At 45.3% G+C, this 14,531-nt stretch overlaps 1 protein-coding gene across 1 annotated transcript in view; it reads left to right on the forward strand.

Annotated features, from left to right (window-relative positions):
* The window catches only part of ENTPD2 (ectonucleoside triphosphate diphosphohydrolase 2), a 267,411-nt gene that overhangs the window by 186,606 nt on the left and 66,274 nt on the right, over positions 1–14,531 (forward strand). The window contains exons 5-6 of the mRNA XM_086921154.1: positions 1,274–1,501; positions 8,929–9,201. Of these exons, the coding sequence (XP_086777280.1) occupies positions 1,274–1,501; positions 8,929–9,201 (501 nt within the window). The remainder of the gene's footprint in view (positions 1–1,273; positions 1,502–8,928; positions 9,202–14,531) is intronic.

Genomic DNA, 14,531 nt, shown 5'->3' on the forward strand with positions numbered 1-14,531 from the left:
TGTCGAGACTCGAACCCGGTTCCCCAGCTTCTAGGTCGACCAGTCTAACCGTAAGGCTGCATCCTCTCCCTCAACCTTTTCTATTAACCTTATGACAGCTCAGACAGGTAAAGGTAACATTCTAAAAGTTACCTTTTCCTAACATTTATTGAAAAATCAGACTTCAGCAATGAATATGATTTTTACTAACTATTAAAAATAGTGTCTTATTTTTTTTCTATCTGTCTCCATTCCTGAGATACAGTGTTAATACTTTAATCTGTACTCTGGTTTTCTACATAGAACAGCTAGGCATTCCACAATGAAAAATGCTTTTTGGCCTTGTCACTGTGGGCACCTAGTAATATCAGTACTTCATTTGTTTTAAAAAACAAAAAGTGCCAGGGCACTTGCCAAAAGGCCACTGCGGCTTGCACCACCCATTGCCCCTTCCAGCGCAGCCAACAACAATACCAACACAGCTACTAGCCCTCCCACTCCTACAAGTGTGACAAAGCAAACTATTTCAAGCTCTCAAAGCTATAAGAATGGCTCTGGTGGCAGGTATTAATCATTTATTATGTATATTGAATTATTAAACCGCAGTTGTTTTGCTCCTCTCTAAATTAGACAAACAGTGCCACCATGTGGCATTCATAAATGCCATTGTTTTCAAGTAGGTGTTGGTGCTGAGCTCTGGAATCCAATGGCTCCAATTAAGAACTAGGTAATACTAATTTTCTACACGCCCCACTTTTGAATACCGTAAACCGTACCTTGTAGGCTGTAAGGCCTGCATAGGAATAACTTACTAATATTTAAAGGGGATGTTTTCACCCATTAAAGGGTTATTTTAAAAGGGCACATTGTATGTTGTACACTGCAGCAGTCAGGCTGCAATGGGCAGTCTGAAGCCATATTTTCTTCTGTCACACCAGTGGATGGCAATAAATGCTGCAGTCAGCATGTGTTGAGTAACTTTTCATGCCACAGGTGTATTTTAGCACCACATCCTGTGGCTTTATAGAAAAGTTAAATTTGAAAATCGGGGTTTATCCAATTTCTCCATGTTATATGGGTCCGAGCACATTCACAGGGTACTGTACAGCAGTACCCCTTCGTGCGCAGAGTCTAAAAATCAGCAATAATATAGAGGCCTGCTAAATATGAAAAATCAGGAGTGGCCACATGGAAAAAGCGGATTTCTTAGAACGTTCTCATCACTTAAAAGTTTGTATGCACTGAAAATGTTTTGCTTTTCCTAGACTGTTTTCTGTATTTTTGTTTCCTTCAGTATGGCTGGATTGGTGAGTGGACCCGCCCGAAAAAGGGAACCCTTGGAGCAATGGATTTTGGAGGTGCTTCTACGCAGATCACTTTTGCCACCAACGATAACATTGAGAGCAAGGAGAACGAGGTCAACCTGCGGCTGTATGGCCAGTCATACAAGGTGTACACCCACAGCTTCCTGTGCTATGGAAGGGACCAAGTGCTGAGGAGGATGCTGTCCAAAGTGCTGAAGGTACAGTATGACCTGTGGCTTTCGTAACATTCCTTAGTTGGACGTATAATATATAGTCTGGTATTATGGTCACCACCATGTGAGGTAGGGAGTCTTAAAGTTCATACCTATTGTGGCATCCACTGGATGGATTCTTTATATGCAGAAGAAAATTGAAAAAGCAGGTGAATGCTCTAACATGCGTTTTGTGTTCATCCACTGCCTTACACGGGTATTTATATTGCAAATATTCCTAACTTTCAGTTTTAGTGCATAGTGCTCGGTAGTACAGTTTGTCCATAAAACTCAGAACCCTACATTTTTTGGTCAGAAGATTTAAAATTCAGGCAATAACTAATGCTGGTTGCTGCATTAAAAATGTCAACAAAGCTGTGAAGCAGGGACACGAAGGGGACAGGGAGAATTGATTGCATGTCTGAGGGGAAGGGGCTGCTAACAGCAATATTTCACTCCATGCTGCCTACTTGCATTACTAACATATGTGGATTTCCCTTTGACATCGTTGTGCTTGTCCTCGCTCAGTGCTCATAATTGCAGGGCAGGCAATTACCAGTTGTCAGCATAAGTCAGTAACACTTTAAATGCACTCTGGCTTCTGTCTCCAGGACTTTTGAGGCTCTTCACACTGGAAACAGTGTCTTCTGCCACCCGCGCAATAGCTCAGACGAGAGGGTGCCTGCAAACCTTTCTGCATTGCAGTAAAGACTGATATTTCTGCTTCCTTGAGATTTGTTACACGCCACACCACCATTTTATCTATGTGTGAGTACAAGACAAGGGGAACTGAGAGAGCAAGCAGAGGCAAAGCCAATCGGCATCGCTTGCTCTAGTGGCTTTGCCATCTCTGGAGTTTGGCACAGCCAGTAGCAATAGGCGGCCATCTTGGAATAGTATTCTGCATCCTTTATTATTGTTTTATCCTTCCAAGATGGCTGCAACGTTGTATTTAAGAGTGGCATCAAGACACATCGTGGACATATAGTTCATTCCAGGCCAGCTTCTGTCCTATAAGAGCACCTTAACCCCCTTCCATTTTGTTTCGCTGGGCATCACCAGACAAGAAAGAGACCTTAGCCAAGGAATCCGAATTAAATTAAATCTGACACAATGACCAAGACTGCTACTTTCAACTCCTCTGCTGCCCTTTCAGACAACTCATGAAATTGTACTGTCTGAGTTGGATGAGATTTTACCTTTTAGTTTTTTTCTGATGTGCCCTGGTTTCTCAGGAATTATCCTCCACACAAAGAAGAATGTAAAGCCCCTATGAGCAAGTACCTTGAAATTCAACTGTACTTGGTGGATGAATCTTCACTAGCTGAATTCATTGCTAAAGGGGTGCTAGGCTTGGGAAGCGGGTAGCCTGAAGCCACTGGGCAGTGTGTGAAATGGAAGATGGTACCTCATTGCAAAAGAGGAGAGGTATGTCTAGCTTTTTTTCTGGAGCGAGGCTAGTATGCTGCGGTTCCTCCACAGTGCTCTGATTCCCAGTGAAGGCACCTTTATTGCAAGGATAACTGCATCTTAACGTGCGAGGCTCCATCTTTCAGAAGTGTTTCCATAGATAAATTACTCGCGAGCCACCACTGGGTCGGCACACTTTCACCCAAGTGTTTCAGGCTTACAGGAGACTGCCTTTTGTAAAGATCCCTGTTATAATATTACCAGGAAATGGTATTGTCTTCCTTTTCACCAGGATTCCTCCTTTACCCTTTATCCTCTCTGTTCGCCGCCCCCCCCCCCCTGCTTCTAGTTCTAATTTGGTACGGCTCGGAGTGCGGCTTGGAATGTTCAGGTGGCATTCCTGTGATTCTGTTGAAGTGATTCGGAGGTGTCTGACGAAAAAAGATGGCGCTCCTTCACATGTTGTCCTCGGCTTCTTGTCAACACCTGCGACTGAGGGTGTGATTTCGCTGAGCAGGGGTCAGCACGACACTCCCACCCCTGTGTTTTGAGGTCACTCGCCCTCAAGTGAAACTTCGTCATCCTGTTTGGGGGTCTGTAACTGGTACCTTTCTTTGGAGTATTCTTGTGATTATGGGCTCGTCGTGTATGAAGTGATCAACACAAATGACTTCCTGGATTAGAATTATTATTTTAAAAAAATCAAGGACGGTGCAAATAGAGTTAAGGCAGATGCTCAGCCCTTCTGGGAGACCTCAACTTTCACCTTGAAAAGATCAACGACTGCAACACCGCCACCCTCGTGGCCAACCTCGCCAACCTGGGACTTAAACAACTAGTCACTTCCCCCACCCACATCGCAGGTCACACACTCGACCCAATCTTCACCTCCAGCAACCATGTCTCCTTCAGCCACACCACGGACCTCCTCTGGACTGACCACAGCTGCGTTCACTTCACCTACAACAAACTAAAACCCAACATCCACCTCCAACCTACCCTGCAAAGAAACTGGAACAAAATCACCACGGACCAAATCTCCGCATCGCTCCTTCGAAACTCCCCAGCCCTCTCTTCTAACGCCAACGAAGCCGCCGCCAACCTCACCCTATGGTTATCCAACACCGCCGACACCTTAGCACCACTGAAAAAACGTCAAAGCAAACCTGGCAGCAAGAAGGCCTCATGGTTCAACGATGATCTCAAGAAGTCCAAGAAACTCTGCCGCTCCCTTGAAAAGGCCTGGAAAAAAGACCCATCCACCAGCACCAAGGACGCCTTCAAAAGCGCCACCCGCACTCACCACCAATTGATCCGAAAAGCCAAGAAAACAGCATTCAAGGATCGACTTGACAACAACGCCCACAACAGCAAGGAACTTTTCAACATCGTCAAGGAATTTTCCAATCCCTCGGCCAACTCCAACGACATCACCCCCTCTCAAATCCTCTGCGACTCCCTAGCCTCATTTTTCCACAACAAGATTGCAGACATCCACAACAGCTTTGACAACCAACCCGGAAACCAACCCACCCTACCATTTGCTGATCATCTTCCCCCCGTGAACACCCTTAACGACTGGAACCCAATCTCCACTGAGGACACCATCCGCCTGATGAATTACATCCACTCAGGATCCCCACAGATCTTCAACAAAGCAGACTCCGTCATAGCACCGCACCTCCGAGACGTCATCAACTGCTCCCTAAACTCCGCCACCTTCCCGGAAGACTGGAAACACGCTGAACTCACCGCCCTTCTGAAAAAACCAACAGCAGACCCCACCAAACTCAAAAATTACCGCCCCATCTCGCTTCTTCCATTCCCGGCCAAAGTCATCGAGAAAGCTGTCAACAACCAGCTCGCCGCCTTCCTCGAAGCCAACAAATCCCTCGACCCCTCACACTCTGGCTTCCGAGCAAAACACAGCACTGAGACTGCCCTCATCGCAGCAACAGACGACATTCGAACTCTACTGGACAATGGAGACACAGTCGCCCTCATCCTCCTTGACCTCTCTGCAGCTTTCGACACAGTCTGCCACAGCACCCTTTTACAACGCCTCAATAACATCGGAATCCAAGGAAAAGCACTTGAATGGATCACCTCGTTCCTCACCGGAAGAACCCAGAGAGTCCGCCTTCCTCCATTCAAGTCCGAGGCCTCTGAAGTCATCTGCGGCGTACCACAAGGATCCTCACTCAGTCCCACCCTCTTCAACGTATACATGAGCCCCCTCGCGGCCATCGCACGCCAACACAACCTCAACATCATCTCTTACGCGGACGACACTCAACTGATCCTCTCCCTCACCAATGACCCCAGCACCGCCAAAACTAACCTACACGAAGGAATGAAAGAAGTTGCCGAATGGATGAAACAAAGCCGTCTGAAACTGAACTCGGACAAAACAGAAGTCCTCATCTTAGGTACATCCCCCTCTGCATGGGACGACTCCTGGTGGCCAGAAGCCCTCAGAAAAGCACCCATCCCGACAGACCACGCACGGAACCTAGGCGTCATCCTGGATTCTTCACTCTCAATGAACAGACAAGTCAGCGCCGTATCCTCTTCCTGCTTCAACATTCTTCGCATGCTCAGAAAAACATTTCGCTGGATCCCCTCCGAAACAAGGAAAACAGTCACCCACGCTCTGGTCACGAGCCGACTGGACTACGGAAACACCCTCTACGCAGGTACTACCGCAAAACTCCAGAAGAAACTCCAACGAATCCAAAACGCCTCAGCCAGGCTCATATTAGACATCCCACGCAACGAACACATCTCTGGTCACCTTAAAGACCTCCACTGGCTACCCGTCAATAAGAGGATCACTTTCCGCCTGCTTACCCACGCACACAAATCACTCTACGACATCGGACCAGATTGCCTCAACTCACGACTGTCCTTCTACACCCCCTCCCGCCAACTACGTTCTTCCAGCCAAGCCCTCGCCACTGTACCTCGCATCAACAAGACCACCATGGGAGGCAGATCCTTTTCATACCTGGCTGCTAAAACATGGAACTCACTTCCCGCTTACCTTCGCCTTACCCAGAACCACCTAGCATTCAGAAAGCAACTTAAAACGTGGATATTTGACAAGTAATCCTCCTCCCCTTCCTAAGCGCCTTGAAACCCTCTGGGTATGTAGTGCGCTATACAAATTCTATGACTTGACTTGACTTGAAAGAATGAGGCCGAAGTGTCCCTTTTCCTACAGTAGTTTTCTGCCGGTCTATCGAAAAACTGATTACTGCTAATTTTTATTTATCAAGTATTACTGGGTTTCTGTCTGTCTGAAAGGCAGGGGAACTTTTGTAAGTTTCTTGGTCCATGAGATAGTAAACAAAAAGAGTTGGTTTGCGTTGTAAATAGAAATTAGGTCTATTGGCTCAAAATGCTAAAGTGTGATATGAACAAACCTTGCTAGCTGTTTCAAAACGAGCCCAAATTAAAATAAATAGTTTTCTGTAGTAAAAGAAGATGCACAGTCCAACTGTGTAAGTAGGTAAATCCTTTATTGTAGATCCCTTCTAGGTTAGAAGAGTAGGAGAAGATAGGAAATGTAGATAAAACCCCATCAGGAGCAGGCTCCAAGCAGCTCAGCCTGAGTTGACCAGCTGACACTGTGAGCCAGAGAGTCACCCAGATATTCTATGATGTAATGGACATTCTATACAGTGGAGAACAGTAGAGTAGTAATTTACATTTTCCTTGTGGGATGTACTTCAGGTAATCTTATTCTAATTTTATTTGGATCTCATTTTCTGCAGTTAACACAATTGCAGGCCCGCAATCAGATCTAATATGGCTGCAGAGGCAGCTCGCATATGTTCTTGCCTTACGAAGTGGATTAACTGCTCTCTTCAATGGGTTTTCTTTTAGTCTTCCGATCTTGGAGCTTCTACCTTTCAGCATATACCATGTTTTGCTGTGCTTTATTAAGCTGTGCTATAACACTTAGTGCTACATTTCTGCAGCAGATTTACACAGGGTGAGCATTTGGAAGGATGAAGTCCTATGTCTTCGATATTCTGCGTGATGACCACCGAGGTGCGGTTTACGTGTTATGGGATGCTGCACTTGGCAGTGTGACGAAGAGTTGTAAGAAAGAGGCAGGCAGTTTGTGGTTAGTAGTATGCTGGCAGCCTTGTTTGGCTGCTGGCTTTCTGTGTTCTCGGTTCCTTTATGATCCGTGCTGTGCAAAGCAGGTCGCACTTCTCGGGCTTTACTTAGGGGTGCCACAGTAAAATGTTTGTAGGGCTGCGTGTAATGAGTATCCATTCACTACATAGTTCCTGGTCCAGGGCCCTCAAGCAATTTATCGACCGTGAAAGACGGATGCCTTTGTTTAGAGTTTGATGGGCAGGATACTCGGTCAAAAAATGTGGCAGATGTCCCATAAGCCATATTACAAGAGCATTACAGCCTGTGCACAAATACAGCGGACATCATATCCGCGTATCTGTCACGGAGAGGTGTAGCGGAGCGACCAGAGCGGCTGACTCCGGAGCGCAGGACTCATGGTTTGATCCCCGGCGGCAGTCCAGCTCAGTTCCGCATCATGTGACTCTGGCCAATAGCTTACTTAATCTCCCCGAGGGCCCTCAGCACCTTGAAACCTTACGGGGTGATAGCACTTTACAAATATGGATTTACTTATGTTTTGGCAAAGTATCCTGTTCACCAAACTCTGTAGAAGGTTGTTGCTTTGTTAAACCTATCTTCTCGTGGTACATTATCATTGCTTGAAAAAGCCTTGGAGCAGTGTCCCTTGCTCCACATGCCTGGAGGTATCCTCATGGGGATACCTCCAGGCATGTGGAGAGCCAATTGAATTCTTACCTACAGTCCAAGTTGGACATTCTGGGTGTAGTCTTTGTGGTGTAAAATTGAAGTGACTTGAGAACAGAATGAGTGAATTGCTGAACTTGAAACACTGCCCAAGGCTCAATGTCGTCCTCACTCGCGAATTGCCAGCAGTCGAGTGCAGGATGGACGTTTTCATATAAGGGTCGCCAGAGAATGTGCTTGACTTAAGTGGTGCCCATTTACTTCCTACTTTAAATTCTACTGATTCTGCCCCTGAATTATTAAAAATGTGACATTATCTCCACCGCTGTAGTTGGAGTGAAGGTGCACACATGCACCACCTTTTTTGGGTATAGGTATTTTTTTTTTTTTTATTACAGTGTTCACCTCATTTCCATCTTAAAAGGCCCAAAATTAAAGATGCCTTTTCAAGACTAAAAGTCAGATGCGAATGGGAGACAAAAATAGGTTGTGTATTGGGCTCAAACAAAAGACAAGACTTGGTATGTGTGCAGGGTCTGGTTGCAGTTAGTAAGAAATGTAAAGGGACCCTTGAGAAGAGAAACTTGCTCCTAGCACTGCCAACCCCTTGTTTGCCTATTGTAAACATATGTTTGCTAACCGAAGGATACTAAGGTTAGCTGCGTAGGCCATAGAGAACACCCTCCCTAAATATTAATGCCTGCTTATCCTCCTCCTTGCCACCTCTCAGGGGTAGGACCAGGAGTCTCTCGTCATTGCCTCTGCTGTGACCGAATTACCTGAGAGCTCTTTATGCAGTCTACAGATGGCACGCCACGCAGTGTCTCGAAATAATGTCACCCAGCAGCGACAACGACCGAGACCAGGAAACCCATGTCAACTTATGGTCTGTGTACCTTTCCGCCAGAACAAGAGGATCAATTGTCGAGCAGTTTCTCCCTCATTCTGAAATGCTGCTTCATTTTGTGTCTGAATTTTTCTAACCCCCTCCCTATGGCTCAATGGAGGTGCAGTTGCGCCATAGTCTTATTTTGATGGGGTCTCTTAACAGATTATTTGCATGTGGTCTCACTGTATTATGTAGAGTTATTACTGCTGCCAGTTAAGAGGTCTCTTATAAGGTACTGGGAAGTGTATGGGGAATGATCTGCCATACATTAGACTTGCAAATGGAGAGTATCCGGCCACGATAGACACAACTCTAACACTACCTTTTTTACTAACAGGCACAAAACTATGCTTCGTCATCATCGAACCCTTGTTGGCCAAAAGGATATTCCAAAACACTTTCACTGGGAAAGCATATTTATGATTCGCCATGCACTGCTGACGAGAAACCCAACCCATATAACCCGGAGACCCCCATCTCAATGACTGGGACTGGGATGCCTGACGAATGCCGCACTTACGTCGACAGCCTCTTCCAGTTTGGCGACTGCAAATTTAGCACTTGCTCCTTCGATGGGGTTTTCCAGCCTGCTGTAACTGGAAATTTTATTGTAAGTAGATTTCTTTTTTGTTTATTTTTATGGTGTTTAAATGACCCAAAGGAAGACCGCACTTGATGTTAACCAACAACTCAGTACTACAATTTCCTACCCAAGGTGGCACTTAGGAATAAACAATATTAAATAAATGAGTCCTGCGACTAGCCTTAAAGTCGCCAACATCTCACTTTCGCATATCGGTTCAGTAATTTAAGCAGCCCAGTAGCTGACAAGGTAGAGATGAAATTAAATGTATTAGGTGGTCTTTGAAATTATCTTTCAAAATTATCACTGTAGGATGTTCTCAAAGAAGCAGAAACTTGCTTGATGCCCACTTCTTTTTTACATCTCCTGGTGAACTCAGTGGTGGTTTAATGTCTGATGATTAGCATCTAGGATCAGACTGGCAGAGGCAGGCTGTCATCTGGGGAGGGTGTGGTGAATTGATTCTCCAGCAGGGATGTATGCTTGCGAAATTCATGTCTAGCCCCTTTAAACCCATTTCTCTACACAGAACGTTCAACTTTGCATAGCCTTTCTGGAATCTGATCAGCTCCTTTCCAAAAATGAGGGGTGAATAGCTATAGAGCATCTGTGCATCAGAGGACAGGGCTCTGTGGCCTCTCTGCCTGGCAGGGCAGTCCCTCATGTCTGGTTTCATGGACTTGCATTCACAAGGAGGGCAATGAATGCCACTTTATTTAGTATGTGTTTGCTGATGTCTTAGACCTAACTAAATGACTGATGTGTGATTTATGCTTCTATGATGACAACATAGATGGCAGTCTCCTCCTTATGCGTGTCTTCCACTGGAAAACCTAGCATCCTACAGAACTTTATGGACAGAACGGCTGCAGCAACAGTGCACTTTACTCAACACTCCTGGCACCATCACTCACACAGAAAGACTTCCAGTCACAAAGATAACTCAGCACTTGCTACCTCAGCAGCACACTCAGTTTAGGCTTTAGTCGCACGCTGTCCTACAAGAACAGTGCACTTTAAACCTAACTCCTGGTACCATTGTGCAACAGTATACTGCACTTTGTGAATGAATAGAAGGCATTTTGAGTACCAGGTGAACCTGTGTTGAGTCTATTACTACATTCATATATTCATAATACCAAGATTGTCTTGTTTTCAAAATAACCTCAAAATATTGGCCTTCCCACGTTTCATTACCACCCCATTACCTCAGCCTGCCCCCTGTCCATTGTTGGGTACAGCTTATTGGTTGTTGGTATCTCCAAGACCCATACACCCCTAACATTGACTAAGATGGGCGCCTGGTTGTTAGATGACGCTGCATAGAAATCTGCTGGGACCAGCCGTGGCATTACATTCCCTTATTGTTTAATGCTGATACACTGCACTTTCCTGGGACACGCTGTGCCATAGCATATATTCATTATTCAATGATGCTGGATTCCACTCTACCGGGACAAGCCATCTCATACCATTCTTTTATTGTTGAATGCTGCTGCACTTTCTCTGCTGGGAAGTACCATGGTATAACATTTCCTTAATGATAAATACTGCTGCACTTGCTCTCTGTGACACGCTGTGCCATAATATATGCTTATTGTTGATTGCGCTGCACTGCTTTCCGCTGGGACCAGCCTTGGCATAACATTCCCTTATTGTTGGATACCGATACAATGCACTTTCCTGTGACGCGCTGTGCCATAAAGCACCCTTATTATTTGATGATGCTGCACTGCACTCTGCTGAAATCAGCCATCGCATACCATTCCCTTATTGTTGATGCTGATACACTGCATTTTCCTGGGATACGGTGTGCCATTTATTTATTTGAAATTTCTATAGAGCGCAAACAAGACCCAAGGGGGTATCAGAGCGCTGTACAGCATTGTCGTCAGTAATTATACAGAACATAAAGACGGTTATACATTAGTATCATTGGTGCAATCTAGCGCTCCGAGTAAAAGTCTTACAGCCAACAGTTGATGCAGTTAAAGGGTATCTACGACTAGAACAAAAAGATGGGAAAAAATATGTCATGGAACATCAGTGAGAAACATTTTAAAAGATTTTGGTTCTTAACAGAACACGCTAATATGATCAGCTCGCTTAACGTTCGTTCATTAGTAGTCAACCAATTTTTTGAAGGACGTAGTGGAAGGATTTGATCTGATCTCTGATGGCAAGGAGTTCCAAATTCTTGGAGCAAGACCGGAGAACGCACAGTTGTATGATCTTTTCTTATTGATTCTTGGAGGTTTCAGAAGAAGGGTGGATGTACTTCTGAGGTTCCTGTTGGAGCCTGATAGTTCAAGTTTATTAACTAGATCGAGTGGGGTATTGTAGTGTACTGCTTTATGAGTCAGACAGGCTATCTTGAGTCGGATTCTTGCTTCAATAGGTAGCCTGTTTAGCTGCAGAAGGTCGGGTGAAATGTGATCAACTTTACTAGAACCCCTTAAAAGCCTAGCCGATTCATTCAATGTAGCTCTGAGCGGGGCCAGGCTCGCTTTGGGCTGTCCTGCGAGGGTCACCAGCCCGTATTCCAATCTAGGGATAATCATTAACCCTCCATTTGATCTTCGGGAGGAAGGAATGGTTTGATTTTCTTCAGTGTGTTGAGTTGGAGATTGGATACTGATACACTGCACTTTCCTGTGACACGCTGTGCCATGATGTACCCGTATTGTTTAATACTGCTGCACTGCACTCTCCTGTGACTTGCTGTGCCATAATACAGGCTTATTGTTTGATGATACTACGCTGCACTCTGCTGGGACCAGCCATAGCATAACTGTAATAATCCAGGAAACAGGTTAAAATCCAAGTAGGTTTATTGAGCAGCACAGCATCATGTAGACAGCTTCAAGTCCAAGTACAACTGACTTTGAGATGCAGAATGCATCACTAGGAAAGTTCTGAGAACCAGAACATCAAGGAGAAAGGCTCATGCCATTAAAGGGGAAGTAAGATGAATACATGTATACAGTACAGGATGTAACACATCCCCCCCCTAAGGAAAATAAGGAAAACATATGTACAAAACCAAAAGGTTAAAAGAAGAAAAATATGTCATACAAAGTCCCGTAAAGACATGGGTTTCTTACGAGAACGAGAATCCTCCTTGACCCTAGAGGCAATGGTGTCAGAAGGGAGCACAAAACGAGAAGGAGGAACATCATGAGTCTTCACATCATATTGGACAGGGCACTTTGCAACTTTGCTCACATTCCAGACCTTTCCATCTTGCGTGATAACAGTGTTGTTAAAAACATTTTTGATCTGAATAGGTCTGCTATATTTGCTCGTGCCCTTGCTAATAAAAGAAGGTCTCATGATCTTGACCCAATCCCCAACAGCCAAACCATGCTCTCTTGCTTTCCACCTCCTGTTATACCATTCAGCCGATTTCTTTTGTTTGCATAAAACTCTGTCCGCAAGACTCTTAACATCAACAGTATCTTCACCACAACCTTTGCACTTCTCTTTGAACCACCAAGGGCATATAACAGATGCTGGATCTCTTCCCTTAAGTAGTTTGAATGGACTAACTTCAGTAGTGGTATGGGGAGTTATACGATAGTTCCAAAGTTTCTCTCTGAGAGCATTTAACCAGTTACCCTTTTCCTTGATGGAGTCAATAACAAAAATTTTTAACACACGATTGAAACGCTCAACCTGACCATTCTCATGCGGTTCATAGAGAGAAGTTCTGACATGTTTAATATTACAGGATTGTAAAAATGACTGCATCTCTGACGAGACCAATTGAACACCGTTGTCTGATACCAAAACGGAGGGACAACCCTCTCTCGCAAACACTTCCTGGAAAAACATAATAATGACCTCAGAAGTAATTTTGGAAACAAACTTTACCTCTGGCCATTTAGAATGATAATCAACAATGACTAGGGCAAAACGAGAAGACTCAGGTAACATACTGAACGGGCCAGAGATGTCAAAAGCAATTTTATTCCACGGAAATTCAGGCCAGACTACTGACTTAAGGGGAGGAACAACAACTTTCAACATGTTATCCTTGTCACAACACTCATTGCATTCTCTGACAACACGATCCACAAATCTGTCCAAACCTGGCCACCAAAAGTTCAACCTAATAAGGCGCTTTATAGCAGAAATTCCCGGATGGGTCTTGTGAGCTAACTTAAGTATCAGGTCCTGAACGCCAACAGGTGGGATACACTTGTCACCTTTAAAAACTAAGTTCCCTTCGCAAAACAATTCATCCGCCACATTAAAAAAGGCACTAAATCCTCTCTGACATTGGCTTTGTTGGGCCAACCTTCCAACAAATATTTCCTTAAAGTATTCAACCTATCATCCTTCTCTTGACAATTAAGCCAAAATTGTTCAGTAATATCTTGATATTGAGTACCTGCACGCATCTCTCACCCTCCTGAGGCGGAAGCCGGGAGGTCTCTAGTTCTTTTAAAATCTTAATCTGTTTTTATCGATCTGAAACTGTGGAAAACTGTATTTTTGTGCACCTGATTGTAATAGGTGCTTGCGACCCCCCTGTTGAGCCCCCTTGCGCTTCATAGCAACTGAACCCCTGATTTTCGAACCGGACCTGCTCTCGGCCGAGTATTGACGCCGAGAGCAGAGTACCGGTTTTGGCGGCCATCTTAGGTCAGGCAGCTAATTGTGACGCGATTTCAGGCGCCATAAAAACGGGCAGAGATGACTCCGCGCAGCGGACGCGATCAGCGGGAGCGCCGGATCTGCGCCGGAGTCGTGCCAGAGTCCTGCCCGTCTGCGCCCGTCCGCGCTGAGGACGCGCTGCAGGACGGGCTGGACTCTGGGTCTCCCGGCGACTACGCGCCTATATCCCGGGAGGATCTATATGCCACCCTTCAATCCCTTAGACCCCCGGCGCTCGGCTGCCATCATCAGCTTAGACCCGAGGTACTGTGTTGCGCCCACACGTGTCCCTCTTGCAACGCTCCTTTTGCCGGTCCCACTCAGGACCGCAGCCACTCTATTCTTCCTCTGTCGGCCAGTCATACCTCCCAATCTAAACATGGTTTTTTGATCAATGCTCGTTCACTGATCAAACATGGGATTGAATTTCACGATTTCGTTAGTTCAAGGAATCCTGATTGGATCTTTGTTACTGAAACGTGGGCCACCGAGTCTTCGGGCCATGACCTGCTTTTGGCCATACCTGAAGGATATACCTGTCTAAGGTTAGACAGAGAACGCTGTAGAGGGGGTGGAATTGCCATTCTTTTTAAATCTACTCTTACATGTACCATTAAACCCCTATCGGTCTCTACGGATCCTTTTGAGGCGCTTTACTTCTGTATTGTCCACACTCCAGTGAGCTCCTTTTCTGGCAT

Source organism: Lissotriton vulgaris, chromosome 5 (assembly GCF_964263255.1).
Source record: "Lissotriton vulgaris chromosome 5, aLisVul1.2, whole genome shotgun sequence".
NCBI classification, from domain to species: domain Eukaryota; kingdom Metazoa; phylum Chordata; class Amphibia; order Caudata; family Salamandridae; genus Lissotriton; species Lissotriton vulgaris.